This window comes from Capsicum annuum, chromosome 12 (assembly GCF_002878395.1).
Source record: "Capsicum annuum cultivar UCD-10X-F1 chromosome 12, UCD10Xv1.1, whole genome shotgun sequence".
Classification (NCBI taxonomy): domain Eukaryota; kingdom Viridiplantae; phylum Streptophyta; class Magnoliopsida; order Solanales; family Solanaceae; genus Capsicum; species Capsicum annuum.
This window is the reverse complement of record NC_061122.1, coordinates 160,829,685-160,851,602: the sequence shown is the minus strand read 5'-3', so window position 1 is coordinate 160,851,602 and position 21,918 is coordinate 160,829,685. Positions and strand designations below refer to the sequence as shown.

General features: G+C 37.5%; 1 protein-coding gene across 1 annotated transcript; it reads left to right on the top strand.

Annotated features, from left to right (window-relative positions):
* The first annotated feature begins 330 nt into the window (after positions 1 to 330).
* On the top strand, positions 331 to 11,461 carry LOC107871322. Its single transcript, XM_016718221.2, is given in 9 exon segments — positions 331 to 2,623; positions 3,821 to 4,189; positions 4,280 to 6,717; positions 6,800 to 6,942; positions 7,122 to 9,029; positions 9,181 to 9,229; positions 9,322 to 9,566; positions 9,659 to 9,760; positions 10,650 to 11,461. Coding segments are annotated over 8 exon segments (5,304 nt in total). The 5' UTR covers positions 331 to 2,623; positions 3,821 to 3,999; the 3' UTR covers positions 10,879 to 11,461.
* The last annotated feature ends 10,457 nt before the right edge of the window (positions 11,462 to 21,918 follow it).

Sequence of the window (21,918 nt, the reverse complement as noted above, 5' to 3'; positions counted from 1 at the left end):
AAGAAATCAACTTATTTTTCAAGAAAACATTTTCTAGGAAAACATTTTTTCTGAAAAACAACATTTTTTCTTCGTACCAAACACACTCTAAAAGAAAAAAATCACGTTAAAGAAAGCCAAAAAGGTAACCTATTTTTCTCCATTTGTCCATATGATCACGTAAACCATATTTTTGGAGGGAAAATTTTAAAAGACCAAACAATTATTCCTATATAACGATACCATTCGATTGTTCAGAAATTTAAATTTCCAAAATATTAAATGTAGGCTCCACCTGATTTCTTACGTTGTGTCAGTATTTAATTGGATGACTATGCAATTTCTTCCATGACCCTTCTGAAATGTACCTACGGAAAACAGAAACTCCGAGCCTCAGGTTAAGATCCCAACCAAATCGAAGCTTAGCCTCGGTCCGAAACCTAGCCTCGCCCACAGTAGTTCGTTGAAAATTTGACACTATTTCGATCGCTTTATCTCTCTGCTCTCTTTGCAAATCAGCTCTCTCTCTCTCTGTACAATTTTTCTACCTTCGATTCCAAACCCTAGAATTCGAATACTCAAAGGATCCGGAGCTCCACCGGTGTCAACGTCGACATTTGCGTGAGATTTATTTATGAATTATCTTCAAATACTGTTATAAGCACTAGTGCACGAAATGTTGTGCATTCACTTTGTGCGGAGTGTTGCTTTTGTACAGTAAATTTTCAGCTTGTACTACCCATTTTGTTCTTGATGTTTTGGTATTTTTTGTTTTTTTTTTTATAATGGAGGTGTTTGGCCGAGCTTTGAATTATTTATAGGGTAGCTGCCACCTCCCACTAGCGAAAGAACATGGTTACTCTGCCAACTAAGACTTAAACAGATGTAAAGAAATCACCTTTATTTTTTGTGTTTGCAAAAATTTTTAACCTTGTCTCCATGCTTTTCATTAAGGTATTCATTTCATCTGTATATATTGATTCATCTAAGATTTTCCAGAGAAGTTATAGCAAAAATGGTGTCTTTTTAACCTAATTGCCTTCCCTAACAAACAACAACATACCCAATGTATTCCCGCAAAGTGGAGTTTGGGGAAGGTAGAGTGTACACAAACCTTACCTTCACCCCTATCCACAAAGCAAACAAAGTTTATTGTTAATACTTTTAGGTTTTTGACAGAATGTCATTATCAATATGTTGCCCCCTACCAACCCAATGTGAAAAGGTGCTTATCTGCTTTCGGCTCTCTCTATATATAGATCATGTGGGCATTGAATGTTGAATGTCTTTTACAACAACAACAACATACCCATAGTATTCCCACAAAGTGGGGTCTGGAGAGGGTAAGATGTGCGCAATCCATACCACTACCTCCGACAAAGTAGAGAGATTGTTTCCGATAGAACCCCGGCTCAGGACAAATAATAGTAAAAGAAAAACATGAAAACAACAAACAAAAAGGGATAACACAACAACAACAACAGTCCCAGTGTATTCCCACAAAGTGAGGCTTGGGGAGGGTAAAATGTACGCAGTCCATACCGCTACCTTTGAGGAAGTAGAGAGGCTGTTTCAAAAAGGGATAACACACCAATAGAAAATAAAAAGAAATAGGACACGCACAGAGTAATGCGATACACAATCTGTTGAATGTCTTAAAAATTTTTATTTATAGTTTTATATTGATTTTGCTTTGGAATTTATCATTCTTGGAACGGATGTGTTGGATTTTGAAAGGAAAGAAGAAAAATTAGTAGCAAGACAAAGATGTCCAGAAGTAGAGTTAGCAACTGGATCACTTAGTTTGTTGTGTGAGGACTTGTCTCATTTATTATTTATGTAGTCAAGCTTTCCTTTTGTATGAGTTCCTATTTATTCTTTAGTGTCTAGATTTAAGCTTCATGGCTGGATAGAAGTGATAGGAAAAAGAGATCCCTAGATTCTTTTGAATATAAACTTGAGAATCAATTAGCAAAGAACAGGATTTTTCCTTTTGCATCTTAATATAAACTTGAAGAATAGTGTTTCTGTGAATCCATGAGACATAATTACATGTGGTGAACTTGCCTGAGTTGATAATGGAAAACAAGATACGGTTATCAAAAAAGTAATGACAAACAAGATACCAATTTGAAAAGTTTGCTGGCATTCCACATTGCTGATTTAGTAATGGTTTGGCAATGACATGAAGCTAATCAGGAAAAAAGTGTATCGCGGACTTGACATGTCAATTGACATAAACGACTAACTTGAGTGGGTAGCTGTAATAGATTGATCAGTCGACAAATGTAGAGGCTTGACTTGACTGGTTAGTTGATGTGAACTGATAATATTAGCCCTAGACAGATGCTGACTGTCTCGCTTGATAGGTTAGCCAATATGGTCAGAAAATCTGGTGTTGCATTGGGCTCGGGGAATAGACAAAAGTAGGTGCACTATGCAAAGAAAGAAAACTTGACGAGTCAGGTATCATATAGGGCTGTCGTTTACAGGGAGACTACTTGAATGTGTAGAGGATCAACTTTGATACCGTATGGAAAAAGAGAAAAAAAGGGAAAGAAATGTGTGAATTTGGTTGGTGACGACAAAGAAAAGGACTCCTTTTAAAGAAGTTTTGAAGCTACATGAATGAGGAAAGTTTTTGGTAATCTTTTGTACTTTTTGCATGATGCCATCTATAAAATTCCTTTGCTCCATTTTATTTTATAAATAAATTTTGGGATTCCTTATTGTCATGACATAATCATTAAGTATATTCTACCCAATATTTTAATTACTCTTCGACTTTCTAATATGTCGAAAGTCGCTGATACTGAAGTCTTCTACAATGACATAATCAATTGAAATATTCTACAGTTAAAGAAAAGAAATATTCTGCATAGTACTATTGATGATTCTCTTTGACTGTTGACAGAATTGAATAAGGATCTTGCATAATTCTTTTTTGGGTTCTAATATAATCATTATTCCTTGGATCCAATTTAACTGCCTTGTTTGCAACAAGCTAGGATAGTTCTGATGAAGATTCTTCCTATTGATTTTCTAGGAGCAATGGACATATGCATACTCAAAACAAAGTTGGTGGCAAAGAACTATTAGTAGGGTAACCAGTATAAAATATTCTAACTACTACCTTTGTTCCAGTTTATATGAGACACTTTCCTCTTTATTCTTTCCCAAAAAGAATGACATTTTTCTCTATTTAGACACAGTTTGACTTTAAACTTCCGATTTTACTCCTAATGAGATGATTTACTGCCCCAAAAATGACTGTAATATGGGTATTGTGATTAGTGATTGATTATCCATGCACGGGGAATGAAGCAATAGGGCTCAATGGTTTATGGTTCTATGGTAATTAGTTTAGCTAGAATAGTTAGAACTGGGCAAACTGCAAATAAGAAAAAACCAGTAATATTTGATTTTATTTACTGGACCAAAAACCGGATATGTGCTCTGCACTTTTCCTGATTTAGGTCATCAAATTGCACATGCTCATCCTGAGGTTGTGTGCTCAATAATTTATGTTATGCCCACTTCTTTCACCATTGAAACTGTGAACAAAAAATTAGAGCTTCAGTGCCTTGCCTTCCCATTGATTGTAAACATCTATAAACATTTGTTATGCTGTCTCTTTCATTTTGTTTTTTTGATAAGGATTATGCCCATGCTTTCATACTTGTCCATTGAAGTAGTGCCATCAAAAGTGTGTGAACGTCCAATTATTAGTGCGTGCCACTTTTTGGTAATCTCAGCATTGGCAACTATTGTTTAGCACTGTTGATAGAAAAGTGCCATGACTTTTTCAACTTTACCTAACTACAGTAGAATGATCTTGCAGGAGTTCGAGGCAGTGATTCTTAGCTTTCAAGAGAAGTGACACCAAACTATGTCTAAAAGATGAATTGCACATCTGTTGTGACGTGAGGTTGTTACTTATTTGATACTCATTGATACCTTTTTATGCTAATAACCACGTAGCAACATTCAAGAGTCAAAGACTTCAGGGTGAAATCATCTATGCCTGGCAACGATGTTGGAGATAGGGTTCACAACTTCTTTGCACAGGACAGCTTGTCGCAAAAGCAGTATAATTCCCCAGTAGTGGATGGGAATTGGTTAGCTCATAGTAACCATCTGTGGGTTGGAAGTCAGAGACAGATAGGTGCTTTGACTTCCAACACAGAGAATTACAATTTACATAACTCTGGTAATTTGACATGTCACGTGTTCTCTAAACTATTATTAGTAGCTATTGCTCTGTGTGCTAGTTGTTCTCTTACATTTCCTGCATTTGCAGATAGCGGCAAAGGGTCGAGCAGTTATCCCTTTACCGGCCAGCATTGCTTGAATTATATGCAGTCCACTCCAAAGCCCGAGTTTGGAAAGGGTCGGTCACAAAATCAACAGACAAATTTGAATGGCTACATGTATGGTAATCAGTTTTACCAGACAAGGCAGGATGAATCCAAATTTCTCACTATCGATATGGGTTATGATCAATGTAGTCTAGCCTCAGGCGGCTTATCTCCTTATGCATCACATCAAGGAGTGGGTCCAGAACAGCAGACAAGAGTACTGGTTAGGTCAGAACCTTCTGAGAGCCCTGCTAGTTTTGATCTTTTTGGTGGTCAGCAAATGAACTGTCAGCAATCAAACATGCTGCAGTCTCTGCTGGGGCAGCAGTCTGGGCATAGTGACATGCAGCAAGTGCATCTCATGTTGAAGATGCAGGAACTTCAGAGGCAGCACCAACTTCAGCAATTAGATACCAGGCAGCAAGATGCACTAAATCAGGTTTCCACCTTATCTAAGGTGGCATCTGGTAGCCATCCCCCTACATTGGTTCATGACACTACAAATTCTGGTACATTAAATGATCCTTGGTCAAGTAATCTTGGCAACAGGAATTGGTTGCAATGTGTCTCTCCAATCATTCAGGGATGTTCCAATGGACTGACTCCAACAAACATTGGCCAAGCACAAGACTTAATTCCTCTATCAGCTGACCAATCTCTATATGGAGTTCCTGTTTCTGGTTCTAGAGGAAGTATGAACCCATTTTCACAAGGAGTAGCCGATAAGCCCATAACGCAGCCAATGCCAACCTTTGATAGTTCATTTCCAGTTAATCAGTATGCTGGATTGCAGGATCAAGCCAGTGGGCAGGATGAGACTTTTGTTCCTAGACAGAGGTCCCCAGGCGACAATCTTTCTGGACATGCTCCAAGTCACTCTGTGACTAATGCAGTAAATATGGAGAACCCTCAGCAAGCAAATACTATACTGAGAAGTTCAGCTTTCCAGGACTTTTGTGGCAGACAGGGTCTAGCTTCAGAGAACTCACAGGAGAAAGCAGATGCACATGTTTCTTCCTCACAGAATGAAGTTGGCTTAGATCCTGCAGAAGAAAGAATATTGTTTGGTTTAGAGGATAATATATGGTCGTCCTTTGGCAAGAGCCCTAATATGAATGGGGAAGGTGGTAATCCATTTGATGGTGAAGAATTAATGAATGGGATTTCTTCTATCCAAAGTGGTACTTGGAGTGCACTTATGCATTCGGCTGTTGCAGAAACTTCTGGCAGTGACCTTGGGGTACAGGAGGAGTGGAGTGGTTTAAATTTTCGCAGTACTGAAATTCCTTTGGGAATTCGGAATTTGATCTATAACAGTGGAACACATAAAACATCTTCTGCTGAAGAGAATTTGCCCCGAAACTCATCCGTAAATTCTGTTTCTGTTCAGCCCTCTGATGGTACCAATATGAATGATAACTATTCCATTGTCCAGGGCCAGAGACTTGCATATGAGCCAGGCCCGAGTTTGCATGCCAACTCTTCTCAAAGGCTTGTCCAGTCATCGGAGGAAGGAAACAAGTGGACAAATTCTGGTCCAAGGCAGAAGTCAGCTGTTGAAGTAAGCCAGAGGATGTTTGGGAGCAGTTCTCGTCCTATTAACAGAGAAATAAATATGAAAAAGATTTCTGGTCCTTTGACATCTGAGCTTGGTGGAGCTAGACAACTTTGGGACAAAACAGCTGGTTGGAGTGATGCAGCTTTAAGAGTTTCGAGTGAGAACTCATCAAATTGTTCCCAAGATGACAAGCGGAAGAAATTCATCCAAGCTGAAGTTGTTCATCATGGTGTGATGTGGAACTCTATCTCTGGTCATAATTCTGCAGTTGATATGGAGCATGTGGGATCATCTATCTCTAATCACCAAGTGAATTCGGAAACCAGTCAACTTCAAAGTAATTATCATTCTGATTATTGGAAGAACACTGTTCCCTTTGTCAAGTCTACATTAAGCAAAGGCTTGGGAGTTTTGCAGCGTCATGTTACCAAAGACGATCAGGTCTTGGACAGGGGTATTAGTGATTTAGAAACTAAAATGCATGGGATTCAGAACAGCGATAATATGGTATCGAATGACAGATGCCACTCTAACTTTATTCCTCACTCATCTACTGCTAATATGAGGGAAAATATCTTGTCAGATTCTAGTGATTCAAGGTATCTTCCCACTAGGAAGCAGAAGTCGCCCGATCAGGCTGGCCAGAAAAATATTTGGCCTGGCAAGTTTCAGTATCATCCCATGGGAAACACGGATGAGGGTTTAGATCCTCCTTATGACAGGAAAAAGTCTAGCCATCCTCAGTCTATGCTGCTGCAGAATGTCAATCATGGCCAGTCGGAAGTATTTGGGGCTACTAAGAGTCGGGAAGAATTCGAAGAGGTGATATATGTGCATCACACAATACCTTATTTGTGTCTTACACCTTGGTTATTAATCAAAGATAATATTCCTTAATCTACAGGGGCAGCCATATGATGTTATGAGAGATGGAAAAGACTTTACTGAGGTGCATTCGCAAAGCAGCTTTCAAAGTGGTGGATCTAGTATACCTGGTCCCTTCAATAAATCAGACTTACATTCACGAAATAAACCTGCACAAACTAGGTAATTAATTTCTTGATCACTTCTTAATCATAATCTAAGGATCTTAGAAGAGTTAGAAGTTCTTCTATTCATTATTCCTCATATTTCTTTGGTGGCCTGGTTGACTTTCGTGTTCTGCCGTAAGAACTTCTTCTCAACGCTTTTTGTGTTCTATGGTTTGATTGTTTTTCCGGTTGTAGTTCAAACATGCTCCAGCTTCTTCAGAAGGCAGACCAATCAAGTGTGCATGTTTCTATGACTCAGTTAAGTAATTTTGAACAGAAAGTATCATCTGAGATGCCTGAAGCAGAAGATTCTGAGGGGTCCGTTGGTCATCTCCAGCGAAGTCAGTCTTCTGCCTCTCAAGGCTTTGGTCTACAACTTGCCCCTCCATCTCAACGGGTAGCTATCCCAAACCATTCCTTGTTATCTCAGAGTACCCAAGCAGTTAGGTCTTCGCACTTTCTTGCCGCTGAGGAGATCGGAGAGCAGAGTCAGGGACTGATGCACCCTCCTCATCAGGGTCAATCATTGCCTCCTGCTGAACACTCTCTGAAAGAGTTAAATAATAACAGATCTGGGGTTCCAGGGAGTACATATGATGAAGCTTCTTTGTACACGGTGCCTGGAAAGTTTTCTTCAGCATTTGATTCTAGTTCTGGTTTTCCTTACTTGAGAAGCCCACTTCAAAATCCACCTGTGGTTAGAGCTACTGGGCAACTGTCAACAAATCAGTCTTTTGATAAACATGGTCCCTCTTCTGCAGAGAAAAGTGACTCTCACAGAGGACCTGGAAGTGGTCAATCTGTACAGGCTTCCTTACCCGACGGGGCTGGTGACAATAAACAGGATAACCCTTCAATCTCTGCAGTTAAATCTGAAAGTAATGCCAATGGTCCCCATGAAAGGCTCTCCGCAAATCGAGTTTCATCTAAAGAGCCAGGGTCAGTTTCTCAGCCTAGTTCAATGACTGGCATCGCCCAGCAGGGGGCATCTTCAAAAATGTTCGCTAATATGTGGACCAACTTTCCAACACGGCAGCCCCTTTTTGCTACTCAATCCGCCAAGGAGTCCTCTCATATTCACCAGTCACATCAATTGAATAATATGGAGTCATCACTGTCTGCTGCAGAGAGGCAAATTGATCCAGATGCAAATAAAGGATGGAAGTTCACATCTGAGCTTGGTACAAGCATAGTTAATATTTTGGGGTCCTTTAAGAGGGAAGAACGAGTGAAAGAAAGTGCTTCTCAACAAGTACCATTTCAAAACATTGAACCCGTTGAGAATAATGATTCACAGGATAGAGGACCTGTCATGAATCTCTCAGAAGGATCTCCTGGAAATTCTACAATGCAGAGGGATATTGAAGCTTTTGGTCGATCTCTGAAACCAAATAATTTTCCTCAACCAAATTATTCCTTACTAAACCAAATGCAGGCTATGAAAGATGTGGGGACTGATCCAACTGAGATGCCCTTGAAAAGAATGAGTGTATCAGACAGCAATATGGGTGTTCAACAAATTCTTTCTGCCGATTCTGGAATCCTAAGCTTCTCTGGGCAGGAAAATTTATTAAGAAGCGTATCATCGCAACAAGGAGGAAATGTGACTCCTCAGGATGTACTTGCATCTCATTATGATGATGCTCAGAGCAGCTCTCTGAACAACTGTACAAATTCTTTAAAATCTCAGCATACTCAGATTAGTCCTCAGATGGCACCTTCCTGGTTTAATCAGTATGGGACCTTCCAAAATGCACAGATTTTACAGATGTATGAAGCAAACAGAGCTGCGTCCATGAAGACAGTTGCGTCCATGAAGACAACTGGTCAACCATTTACCCTTGGGAAGTCTTCCAGTGGTTTGCAGGTATTTGATTCTATACAGAGAGTAATACCTGCAAATGCTGATAGATGCAATCATGGGCAAAGCTCATTTGCTAGCTCTGCTGTCATTGAAGATTTTTCTTCTCCACAGACATTGCCGCTGAATGTTGGTCAGCATCACCAATTGCTGTAACCGAAGAAGCGGAAACGCGTTACATCTGAACTTACTCCTTGGTGCAAAGAGTTTTCACTGGATTCAGGGGGGAGGCAGACAATCAGGTTCATATTTAGCACTACTTCTAGTAAACTCCTTTGCTTTCATGCTTCTTTACTGCTTTCTCAATGCTTTCTGCTACTGCATTTTGTTTTCATTTGGATTGTCTTAGTTCCAGCTCAGGTTTAATAATATTTGTTAATGTGATTTTTGCAGCTTGGCAGAAACAGAGTGGGCGAAATTAAATAATAGGCTTGTTGAAAAGGTATCTTGATCTGGTTATTGTAATATTGTAGTTTCCTTTTTAAAATTTGTCTGCTTCATCAGTTCTAATGACCCGTGTTCTTATAATAACAGGTTGGAGAAGACAGTTACTTGATTGAACATGGCCCTCGGATGCTTAAAGTTAAAAGAAGACTTATTTTGATCACTCAGCTTATGCAGCAATTATTTTGCCCTCCTTTCGTAGTTCTTTTTTCTGATGATAACTCGGAGAACGAGAATGTGGCATACTCCACTTCTAGATTGGCGTTGGTGGATGCATGCAGCATAGTCTCGTGCTCAAATGGTGATTACAATGCACCTGACACTAGCAAAGAATTGTAAGTTTGCTGTTGCTGCTTGAGATGTTCCAATCAAGTCTACATCTTAATTTGCTCTTTGCCCTAAAAGTGTGTTTAATATATTCTCATAGATTTCATGACAAGCACAAAAGATCGGAGAGATCTGACAACCATATGTTTGTTGTTGAAGAGTTGACGGTAAGAGCGAGGAAACTGGAAAGTGAATTTTCGAGGTAATGCTTCATGGTTGGCTTAGACCACTACAACATATGAGTTTGTATATTATACATTGGACCCACACGGCCTCTTGTATTTTACTTTTGGGAGCTGTTGGGAAGGGAAGGAAACTTGTTGGAGACAAAAAAGAAAAGTCTGAGGAAAAAATGAAATGTCTTGCCTTGCTGTAGTTAAGTAGGTTAACCTTTTCGCTTTATGTCAATACTAGAAAGAGAAGGTTCAGGTTTTCGAATATTTTCACTTGTGTGTTATGGAAGTTCATCAGATCTTTGGTTGCTTTTGTTAGTTCTGTCAGTGTGATCTCTTCCCTTTGTGGATTACTATCTTGTCTACACTCCTTTTGCTAAGAAATGTTTCATTTTCTTATGTCTTCTGTCTTAGTAATATGAGTATGTTATAATGAGTCTGCCAAGTTACAGGGAAACAACATATACTGCTAAATTTTAGCCCCGGATTTGCATTTTCAGATTTGTGATAAACCAAATATAGTTTTATTGGGAAACTCCTGGGGTCTTCATTTATGGTCTTTTTGCTTCTGTCAGTACATATCATCACTATATTAGAATATACATGTGGATTACAGTGGATATGTTGTTGTATAGGTCTTAAATCATAATTTCTCACTCTGAAAATTTGAGGATAGAAGTGCTAATGCCAATGTTTCAGATGAAAGCAAGCAGTAATTTATTTGTTTCAGAAATTATCAATACTGTTATAGTCTTTTAGAGCTGTTCCATAATGGGTTTCTGTTGATTCCTCAGCTTCCATTTCATTATTACATTAAGTTTTCTTTAGGGTCCATCTTCTTTACTAACTTCAGTTTCTACATGACAATCAACAACGTAAATCCACGTAATAAGCTTTTTTCTTTTTCTTCTGTTGCAGACTGGACACGAGAGCATCAATATTAGACGTGATAGTGGAAGGCCAGGATATTGAGAAGTTCTCGGTCATGTATCGGTTTGCGAAGTTCCATGGTCGGGTGCAATCTTATGGTGTTGGTACAGCATCTTCATCAGATGCACGTAGCCATAAACCTTTAGCACAGAGATATGTTGCTGCACTTCCAATGCCAAAAAATCTCCCTAGCATGGTACAGTGTCTTTCACTATGATCATAAAGGAATTGAATTTCCCTGTGTTTTGGTGGTAATTCCACTAGCTCTACTTCCCTATGAAGTTTTGGTGCTAAATATGCTGGCACTGGCAACAGAAATTGATGGGCACACTGAATTGTCACCTCAAATGTAATGTAGGCTGTCCAGTATTTACATGTTGGCCATTTATGTCTTACCAAGAAATATGATTCATTTGTGTACATCTCTTTTAGTTTGTAGGGAGGGAGAGAGCACCTGGGGGCTTCAGTTTTGCCGTCAGTAGAAAAAATGCATCTCATGTGAATTAGGAGATGCCTGTATATAGTTAGTCGTCAGTGTTATATGTGTTATACTTCATCTTGCAGAATTGTGAAGGTAAATCGTAAGGTCTAGAGTATTTCAGATTGGCATATTTCAGTAAACATCATGATGTTCCAGGCTTTTGCTGAACTGAAATTATTTGTAGATTTACTATGTTTAAATGGGAGCAGCAGCAAATTTAGGCAGCTGTAAAAGAGCGTTAACAGTACTACTACATTCTAATTAGCTCTCTTGTACAGACCTTGTAAAGGTTATAGCAACTCGAGACTCGATTCAATCTTGGGTTCCTGTTATTGATACCTACTCCATTCCAAAATAGATGAATTGTTGAGCTATTTTTCAATGTTAAAAATAAATGAATTGTTCATTCTTTCAATTTTATCCTTTCATTTAATGATGTTCTGAAGTACTACTTCACATTTTCTAGGAGAGTAATTTAAGAACAATTAAAAGGATATTTGTGGAAAGTAATTTATAATTTATGTCCTAAATTTTTTTTTTTAAGTTGGTGTGTAATGTTAGTAGACTTTGAATTGGTCAAGGATTGTTGTATGAAGTCCTATTCTTTTGAGTTGTTAGACGTTATTTTATTTTTCATTATCTTAACTGCTTAGCAGATTTTGTGGTCTATTATTTCTCTTCGTGTTAAGTGTAGGTCTAAAGTCAAGAGTAAGCTCAATAAAACTATCACTTAAAAATTCCAATTGTTTGCGTTTCTCTTCAGCTTTCTTTGCTGTATATCTTTACAATTGGTATCAAATCCCGTACTGGGTTTGTAGATAAGGAAATAGCAATCTTCAAGTGATCAAACGCTGAGAGAATGAGTGATGACAAGACTGACAAAGATCCGTCACTTTGATGGTCACTGTGACCACTGGAGTGAACTGATGGAAAATTTGCTTAGTGGAGATTGGTGGAGATTAGCTTTGAGGAGTCAATACAAGGGACGAGACTGACTGAAGCACAACAGGCACAACTCGACGATGCTAGAATCAAGGATGTCCAAGTCAAACATTATCTGTTTCAGGCAACTGTTTTTGAACAAATCTTGGACTGTCGCACAACCAAGATTGTGGGACTCAATGAAGCGGAAGTTTGGAGGAAATTTGAAGGTGAAAAAAAATCTCTTCTTAAATATTAAGAAGAGAGTTTGAGGTTCTAGACTGAGTGATGATGGTCGCAAATAAGATGAGGAGCAATGGAGAAGATATGCCGACAGGAAAATTGTTGAAAAAGTTCTTCGAACTCTAACAGACAAGTTCACATATGTTGTATCCATCGAAAAATCAAAAGATACTGACAACATATCCGTCGATGAACTACAAAGTTCGTTAGTGGTGCATGAACAAAAATTCCACCGACCAAGCAATGATGACGAGGATCAAGCTCTGAAAGTTGAAGGTCGCTCAGGAACAAGCAACAGAGAAAGAGCACCCTTACAGAGGAAGGGGACGAGGAAGAGGAAGAACAACTTTCAACAAAGCAACTGTTGAATGTTATAAATGCCATGACTTGGGACATTTTCAATATGAATATCCAAAGTTGTACAAGGAAGCAAATTATGCAGAATTAGAAGAAGATGATGAGCTGTTGTTAATGGCCTACTTAGAACAACATGAAGCAAAGAGGAGCGATGCATGGTTCTTGGATTCTAGATGCTCAAATCATATATGTGGAAATCAAGGTCTGTTTTCAAGCTTGGACATACCTTTCTCTCACACTGTCAAGCTTGGAAATAATACAAGAATAAAGGTTACTGGAAAAGGAACTGTGAAATTATTATCGAAGGGAGTTTGTTATTCCGTTGGTGATGTATATTGGGTTCCTGAACTCACAAATAATCTCTTGAGCATCGGGAAACTTCAAGAAAAAAGATTAGCTGTGTTATTTAAAAATGGTGTTTGCAGTGTTTATCATCCACAGAGAGGAAAGATGGCAGAATCCATTATGAGTGCAAACCGAATGTTTATTTTGCTTGCTGACCACTTATCCACAAATGTTGAAGAAAGATGTCTCCAAATCAATAACATGGATCAGTCAACTTTATGGCACTACCGTTATGGCCATCTCAGTTACAAAGGCCTGCGCACCTTGAAATACAAAAATATGGTGAAAGGTTTGCCACAAATTGAAGCACCAAATACCACTTGCGAGGCATGCATGAAAGACAAGCAACATCGAACCCCAATTTCTAAAAAGAGTCAGTGGAGAGCAACTACAAAATTTGGTCTCCTTCATGCGGATCTTTGTGGTCCTATTACACCAGCTTCAAGTAGCCAAAAAAGATACTTATTGTGTTTTATAGATGATTTTTCTAGGAAAGCATGGGCTTATTTTCTTTTGGAAAAATTAGAAACATTTTATCACTTTAAATGTTTCAAAACACTTGTGGAGAAAGAAATTGGGATGCCCATTAAATGCTTAAGAACAGAGAGAGGAGGAGAATTCAATTCTGCAGAATTCAATGATTTTTGCAAACAACATGGCGTAAGGAGACAATTGACCACAATGGAGTGGCTGAACGTAAGAATCGTACGGTGATGAACTTAGTGAGAGCTATGTCGACAGAGAAGAAGGTACCTAAGATTTTTTGGCCAGAAGCAGTTAGGTGGACGATTCACGTCTTGAATCGATCACCTACGCTAGTTGTAAAGGACATGACCCCAGAAGAGTCATGGAGTGAAGAGAAGCCATAAGTTGATTGCTTTCGAGTGTTTGGATGCGTGGGACATGTTCATATTCCAGATGCTAGGAGAACCAAACTTGAAGATAAAAGTGTGAGTTGTGTTCTATTTGGGGTTAGTGGTGAATCCAAAGGGTAAGAATGTTTGATCTGGTTGCCAAAAGAATTATAGTTAGTCGTGATGTAATTTTTGAAAAAGATCGTATGTGGGATTGGAATGCAAAATCTCAAGGAGAACAACTGGTGGAATTAGATTGGGGAGACAACACTGAAGAAGAGAACAAAGCTCAAGAAGGAGAAGTCTCAGAAACCGACATGAATTCACTAATCGAAAATAACTCATCAACTGCTGCTCCAAAGCTGGTAGTAAGGGAGAGTAGAAATCGACGTCCACCTGTATGGTCGACAGATTATACTTTCGGTGAAGATTTGTTTGAAGAAGATGAAGCAAACATTGCCTTTTTGGTGATATTAGATCCTACAAGCTTTGAGGAAGCTGTCAAAAGCCCAAAATGGAGACAAACCATGGATGAAGAAATCAAATCCATTGAAAGAAATCAGACATGGCGCTTGATAGAACTGCCTGCTGATGCAAAGAAAATAGGAGTAAAATGGGTTTATAAAACCAAGCTAAATGAGCTTGGTCAAATTGACAAATACAAAGCAAGGTTGGTGGTTAAAGGCTATACTCAGGAATATGGGATTGATTATACTGAAGTTTTTGCACCCGTGGTACGAATGGATACAGTAAGAATGATTATAGCCTTTGCGGCTCAAAGGGGTTGGAAATTGTATCAATTAGGTGTCAAATCGGCTTTTCTATATGGTGAGTTGAAAGAAGACATTTTTGTTGAACAACCAAAAGGTTATGAAAAAAAAGGAAGTGAACAACTGGTTTATAAACTACAAAAGGCACTTTATGGACTAAAACAGACACCTAGAGCTTGGTTTAGTTGAATAGAGTCCTATTTCATCAAGGAAGGTTTCAAAAGAAGCTCTAGTGAACAAATACTTTTTGTTAAAAGAAAGGGAGGTAAAGTTCTCATTGTTAGTATTTATGTTGATGATCTTTTATTTACTGGTGATCATGAAGAGATGTTGAGCGAGTTTAAATGTTCCATGAAAAAGGAGTTTGATATGACGGACTTAGGTCTGATGAGGTTCTTTCTTGGAATTGAGGTGATACAACGACCTAATGGTGTCTTGATATGCCAAAGAAAGTATGCAACTGAAGCTTTAAGTCGATTTGGAATATAAAATTACAATTCAGTTTGTAATCCTATCGTTCCAGGACAAAAGATTGGAAAAGATGAAGATGGCATAAATGTGGATGCAACTCAATACAAGTAGATAGTAGGGAGTCTGATGTATCTCATAGCCACTCGTCCTGATCTCATGTTTGTTGTAAGTCTTATTAGTCGTTTTATGGCATGCCCAACACAACAACACTTTGCAGCTGCAAAAAGAGTATTAAGGTATTGTGAACTATGGTGTGTTTTACAAAATGGGGGGAGCTAGTGAGCTAGTTGGATTCACTGATAGTGACTATGCTGGTGACATGAATGATAGCAAGAGTACGTCAGGCTACGTGTTTATGATGAGTGGAGGAGCAGTAGCTTGGTCATCTTGAAAGCAACCTATCGTTACCTGGTCAACTACAGAGGCTGTGTTTGTTGTAGTTGCTGCATGCGCTTGTCAAGCTATTTGGATGAGGAGGATCTTAAAAGAAATTGGCCATTTTCAGGTAGCTAGTACAACCATTAAGCTGTCCAAGAATCTGATTCTACATGGTCGTTCTAAACACATAAGGGTAAGATTTCATTTCCTAAGGGATCTTACTAGAAAAGGAGCTTTTAACTTGTTGTTTTACGGTGCTCGCAATCAACTTGCAGACTTGCTGACGGAACCTCTCAAAGTGGAAGCATTTTAGAAACTGTGTGAAGAGCTTGGCATGTGCACAAATTCAGATTTGAACTAATTCTTGACAAGAGGAATGAGTTCAAGGGAGGGATTGTTAGTAGACTTTGAATTGGTCAAGGATTGTTGTATGAAGTTCTATTATTTTGGGTTGTTAAACGTTATTTTATTTTTCATTATCTTAACTACTTAGCAGATTTTGTGGTCTATTATTTCTCTTTTTGTTAAGTGTAGGTCTATATTAAGTCAAGAGTAAGCTCAATAAAACTATCACGTAAAAATCCCAATTGTTTATGTTTCTTTTCAACTTTCTTTGCTGTATATCTTTACATGTAATACTCCAACAATTCAATTATTTTGGAATGGAGGGAGTATGATATAATGTAAATGTTGAAAGATGTTGCTTTCGAGTTCGCCATTTTGGTTAAATATCCCATGTTTTGATTTAAGTGTTACATTTGGTATCTCCTGGATGAAGATTTGACTTGAAAATCGACACTGTAATTATTGATCACTATTTTTCTCGCCCACCCTCAAATGAATTGTCCCTTCCATTGTCTGGAAGATGGAAAAAAAGTGAGTTTGGTCTTCGTCTACTTTTGTCCCACATATTGTGCAGTTGTGCTTGAAAAAATTACATGGGTCTAATTAACGTATACCCTATATTTACCGTACATACTACATTTTGAAATAATTAGAAATCCTAGTTACTGTTTTAATTTCGTAGTGAAATCCTAATTCCTTCCAGTTCGTTTCTTTCCTACTCTCATCTAAACCCTCTCCTCCCTTTTCCTCCACTGTTAATTCCTCTTTAACTACCGGTTGCGCCTCTGCCTCTTCTTTCTCTATAGTCCTTGATAGACTCATCACAGAATCACATCACCCCAGGAGATTAATCGAGGAATGAAAAGCTAATCTAGGGCTATTTAACTAAAGTAATTAGCTAAATTGAGCGAAATGTTGAGAGAACAAGAGTCTAGTATTGATATATCATGAGTGACTAATAAGTATAGCATATTAAGTATATATACAAGAAGAAACAAAATAAAATGAGTAAACGCAGTTAATTGTTTCTAACTAACTCTGCTCTACTGTACTAACTTTGGGACTTATGAACAGTAGTAACTGCCTTTTCTGGACAGAGTACCTATCTTTAATAATCCACAGCTGTCTTCGATTGTAATCAGATTAGGTTGTGCCCCTCCCGATAAAACATCATCCTAGCCAAAGAAGACATGACTGATTTGTCATGGAGGACGATGGAATTAAAATGGATTATGGTGGTGTCGGGATTGGGTACATGATAGCATCCAAATTTTCTACTTTGTCCCCTGTTTTCTACTTTGTCCCCTGTTTTTCTCCCGAATTTCAAAGCATTGTTTTCACTTTCACATCAATATGTCATATCTATTTCGAGTTTTTGATTTTCAATTTATGAGATACATTGTATATAGTAATGATTGGGGTATGTTGTATGTATCTTCAACAAGTCCTTTTTTGTTATTTGTATGTGTCTTCACTATATGTCGTATGAGAGGGAGAATATAATCAGGGGCGTCTCAATAAAATTAATGGCCTAAAATCAAGTTTTAATAAGAGGCATTACATATGTAAACATACATACAAAAATACTACTATAATTATTTAGATAGTAGTTGTTTTGGTGGAGTACTTTTAAAAGACATAAAACCTTTAACTTCACATATTAGTATAATTATTAATAAAGGTAAGGACTAATTCTAGTTAATAACATATTAGGCATTTGCTTGCAATGCATTAACTTGGATGTTGTTAAAATTTTATTTATTAATATAAAGTTTGAGTTGTTTAGTTCAAAGTTCTGAAATATTTCTTGTGAAAATGAGATAACTTTTTCTTTTTTTTTTAGATAATTTTTTAAAATGTATTTCATAATCTTCATTATTATTTCAAGTGAAGTGAAAATCATAAATTTACTATTAAAATTTTTGAGGCCTTAAAATTTTGGGGGCCTAAAGCAAAGACTTTACTAGCCTTACCCTTGAGCCACCCCTGAATATAATATATTGGGCGAATGAATATGCGTTTATACAACTGAATTCAGTTTATTTTGTTGTATGAGAGAGAATATAGTTTGTTTAGTGATCACATACAACCTCTCATGATGATTTGTGTCGATACAGTGAAATAAAGTGAATGCATACAACCTATTGTGGATGTATTAATCAAGATTGTATGCGCAATCATTGGAGGGAACGAATACAAGCAATACAATGTGCTAACAATTGATATAGTAGACTGAATGAATACAAGTAAAATTAGAGTGAATGAACACAAGTGAAACTAGAGCGATGAATACAAGTGACACAAGAGTGAATGAATACAAGAAAAATTAGAGCGAATGAATACAATCCCATGTATTTTTGTTGTTTGTATCCTTATATATACCCATATATATTTTGGAGCTTATTATTAAGTTGATTTTGTCACTCTCGAAAACTAGATTAGGCGGACAAGTGCCATACGAACACATGTTATCCAGACGATCTATGAAAAATGCGATACAAATAGATCACTATACATATGACAATTCACAAGATATATGCACAAAATTGAGCCTCTAACCAAATTGATACAAATGTCATTACCACAATGTCCACGAAGCCTTTACTGAAATATGGAACTAAATAGCTGTTAAGTGATCAGGATAGAGCCCTTCCATACCCAAACTATGAAAATATCTACAATAAAAAGAGTATTAGATCTAGAATGGCTCCAGGATAAATGGAGCTCACCAACTGCTAAGCTGATGTTGGACGGAATGCCTATTAAGGATGTTTGCAATTCTATATACCTGAACTTGCAAACAAAACATGCATCCCTTGTCCATATGAGCTTCAGTACATATACAACATGTATTGGTATGTATGGGAGAAAGAATGAGAAGTAACAAATAAGATCAAAATATACCCAACTGCGATATACATTTTTCATGAAGAATCCATGGAACTTTATGTTATGTGGAATCACTCTGTAATTATTATACAAGTGTTTTCTGGATTCTTTATTAATATGGGATCAAATGATACAATTATTTGTGAAATTATATAACTTATGTAATTTTAAACGAACGCATAGTAGCCTCAAATCTAATAAGCCTCGAGGGCATTATATCACATTAATAACATATGCACTCTGTTATCTCTAAATTTTGTATACAATTATTTAGTCTCATAGTCTGTGATCTCTAAAGGGACGCACGCCATAAAGGCTAACCTCCGAGGGTCATCTCGCAGGAAGGTATGCCATAAATGGCTCAACTTTGAGTGTCAACCCATAAGCAAGCACACCATAAATGGCTCAACTATAAGATTTTGGTGTCTCAATCTTGTGCACATGGGCTACGTCATGTCGTGAGTCAAATGAATATAATATCTCTGATCTTCTCCATCCTTATATTTCATGGCTCAAATTTCAAGGTCATGATGGCACCTACCCTGACCAAACCTTGATAGGTAAGCTTAACATAAAGATAGAATAAATCAAAATGAAGATCAAATAATAAATTAAAAACTCAAGGCTTTAGAGTAAAGTCTAACCAATCACAGTATAAATTCAATATTTGGAAATACATTTCAAAACTCCAAGGAATAGTGTCATAACTGAGAGTGACTCTAAAACCGACATGGAATACTAGTACATAAGTACCTATCTCTGAAATAAAATAAAGACATAAATAGAATAAGATGAAGCCAGGAATATACTACGTATGGGGAGCTCACCACGATTTCAATAATCTCCGAACTGAATGATGATTGACCGCGGATAGCACTCCTACCAGGATCTGCACCAAAAGGTTACAGAAAGTAGGAGTGATTACGAACCACTTGTACTCAGTAGACGATACAGGCCTACCAAGCTAGCGTAGAAAACTAAATCAAATAAAGTAAGCTATGAGTGAAATGAATGCCCGGCTTGCAGAAAAGTCCCACACAGATCAAGCCGCACAATTGCATAATATAAGAAAATCAAAAACAGTATAATCACCACGTATGAAGATACCCAAAACACAATATCACCCCAAAAAAGTGCAATGCAATGCAACAAGATGATATGGAATGGTTGTAATGGTCAAATGTACTCTCTGTATACCTTCTGAGCCTAAGATCCAGTAGAGGACCATGGAGGGTTCACAACCCATAGACCTGCACAAACTCAATATTCGATCTTGGTGACACTTTTGTCGATCAAGTCGTTTTATAAAATGGTTCATTTTCTTTTACATAGAATTCAAGTTCCACACTATTATCAATTTTCAGTATGCATAATCACGACAAAGTCAATAATGCCCAATAATCATCTTGACAATGGTATAAATAAATCCAAGTCATCTAGATCTTAGTAAATCATGACATAAACCCCTTCATGGAAACACAACATTGAATTAATGTAAGGTATTGCTAAAATCATCTACAAGCCACAACATGGGCAGCATAACATGTAAAAGAATTTAATAATACACCAATGCAATCAACGAAATCCTCCATTCGGGCGTCACAATGATAATAATCTCTCTAATCAAATAAGATCAGCACAAGCCCCAACCGTGCATCACAATGATAATAAGCTCTCTATGCAATAATAAAGTCAACACAAGCTCCCACTCGGGCATCACAATAATAATATTCAACCCCAAATAATGTAAACATGAGATTTCACCCAATACATAACATGCTTTATATGATAAGTTCTTTACCCAGCTAAGTCTGAAGAAAGTTAAGCCATAACCTACTTCGGGGAAGCACACAAGCTCAAAAATACTCAACTCAAAGCTTTTCCTTTTCAAGAGGCCTCTGACATATCTCAATCTATTAAAAATTAGATTCTAAACGTAAATACGATTTCATTGATACGCATATTGACATATTTTATTTGAATCCAAAATCACCTAAAAAACCAACCCCCAAAATAAGAGGGGAAAACTAAAATTTTAATAGAAAATCACTTTACCCATAGTTTTATGGTTTCAAGTATAAAATCCCATTGAATATGGGATTGAAACTGGGTTAGAAATCATTGAAATGTCACCTTTTCACTTTACCTAAAAAATTTCAAAATGACAAGTGTAAAATCCATATTTTGAAGATGATTTTACAATATCATCAATGGGCAATGATTAAATATAACTTTTGAAGCTTACCCAATTGACATATAATGAAATTTCTCTGTAGATTCCCTAAAAAATGTGCGCCCAAACCTTGAAAATGGAGTTTAAGATTGAAAATAATGCTTTTATACTGTTCCAGTAAATAGTGCCCGCGATTACAACACTTCGCTATCGATTACAAGGGTCAATGTTTACCACCACTTAAATTGGTCTTCACAGTTGCGATAATTGACCAAGTGATCGCGATGCACAAGAAAGTTATCCTTCATGATCGCTACACCCTCCTTGTAATTGTAATGAACAAAATCCTGACCCGTTACGACGCTACCCCATCCACGCGATCGTAATAAGTAAATGTCTGGTGCGCCAATAGCTATGCACCAGCAATAATCCATGACCAAAGCTCTTGGAATGGACCTTCGAGAATCATTTGATATCCTATAAAAACAAACCAATAATTCTACTAGACTAATATCGATGTTTCAGACTCAATCGAACCATCAGATTTATAAAAGGAGGCCAATATCAACAAGTTTCACCCAGAAACTACTTTAGGTCAATAGAACTAGTTTCTCGCCCAACCACTCAAAAATCATAATGGGGCCTCAAAACTCGAACTAATTAGGCTACTAACCCAACATTGACATTTCAAAACTAATGGAATTGATAAAATTATCATCCGAGCTCGGATCTCAAAGTATTGATCGAAATTAACTATATCAACTTAAAAGCTTCTCAAAGCCAGAAACTCACTTAAAATACTCTCGAATGCTTTGGGGAGCGTTCCGTCCATTCTTGAACTCACAAATGCTATAAGGCAACAATAGGAAGGGGAAAAATGGTCAAAACATACAAAATTCTAAAAATCTGTACGAGGATTGTTACATTGTCCACCACTAAAATACACGTTCATCATCGAATGTAAATCAAGGAAAGTACCTTAACCTATGAAAGACTGGGGCTATCTACTCCATATGTTGGGACTCAATCT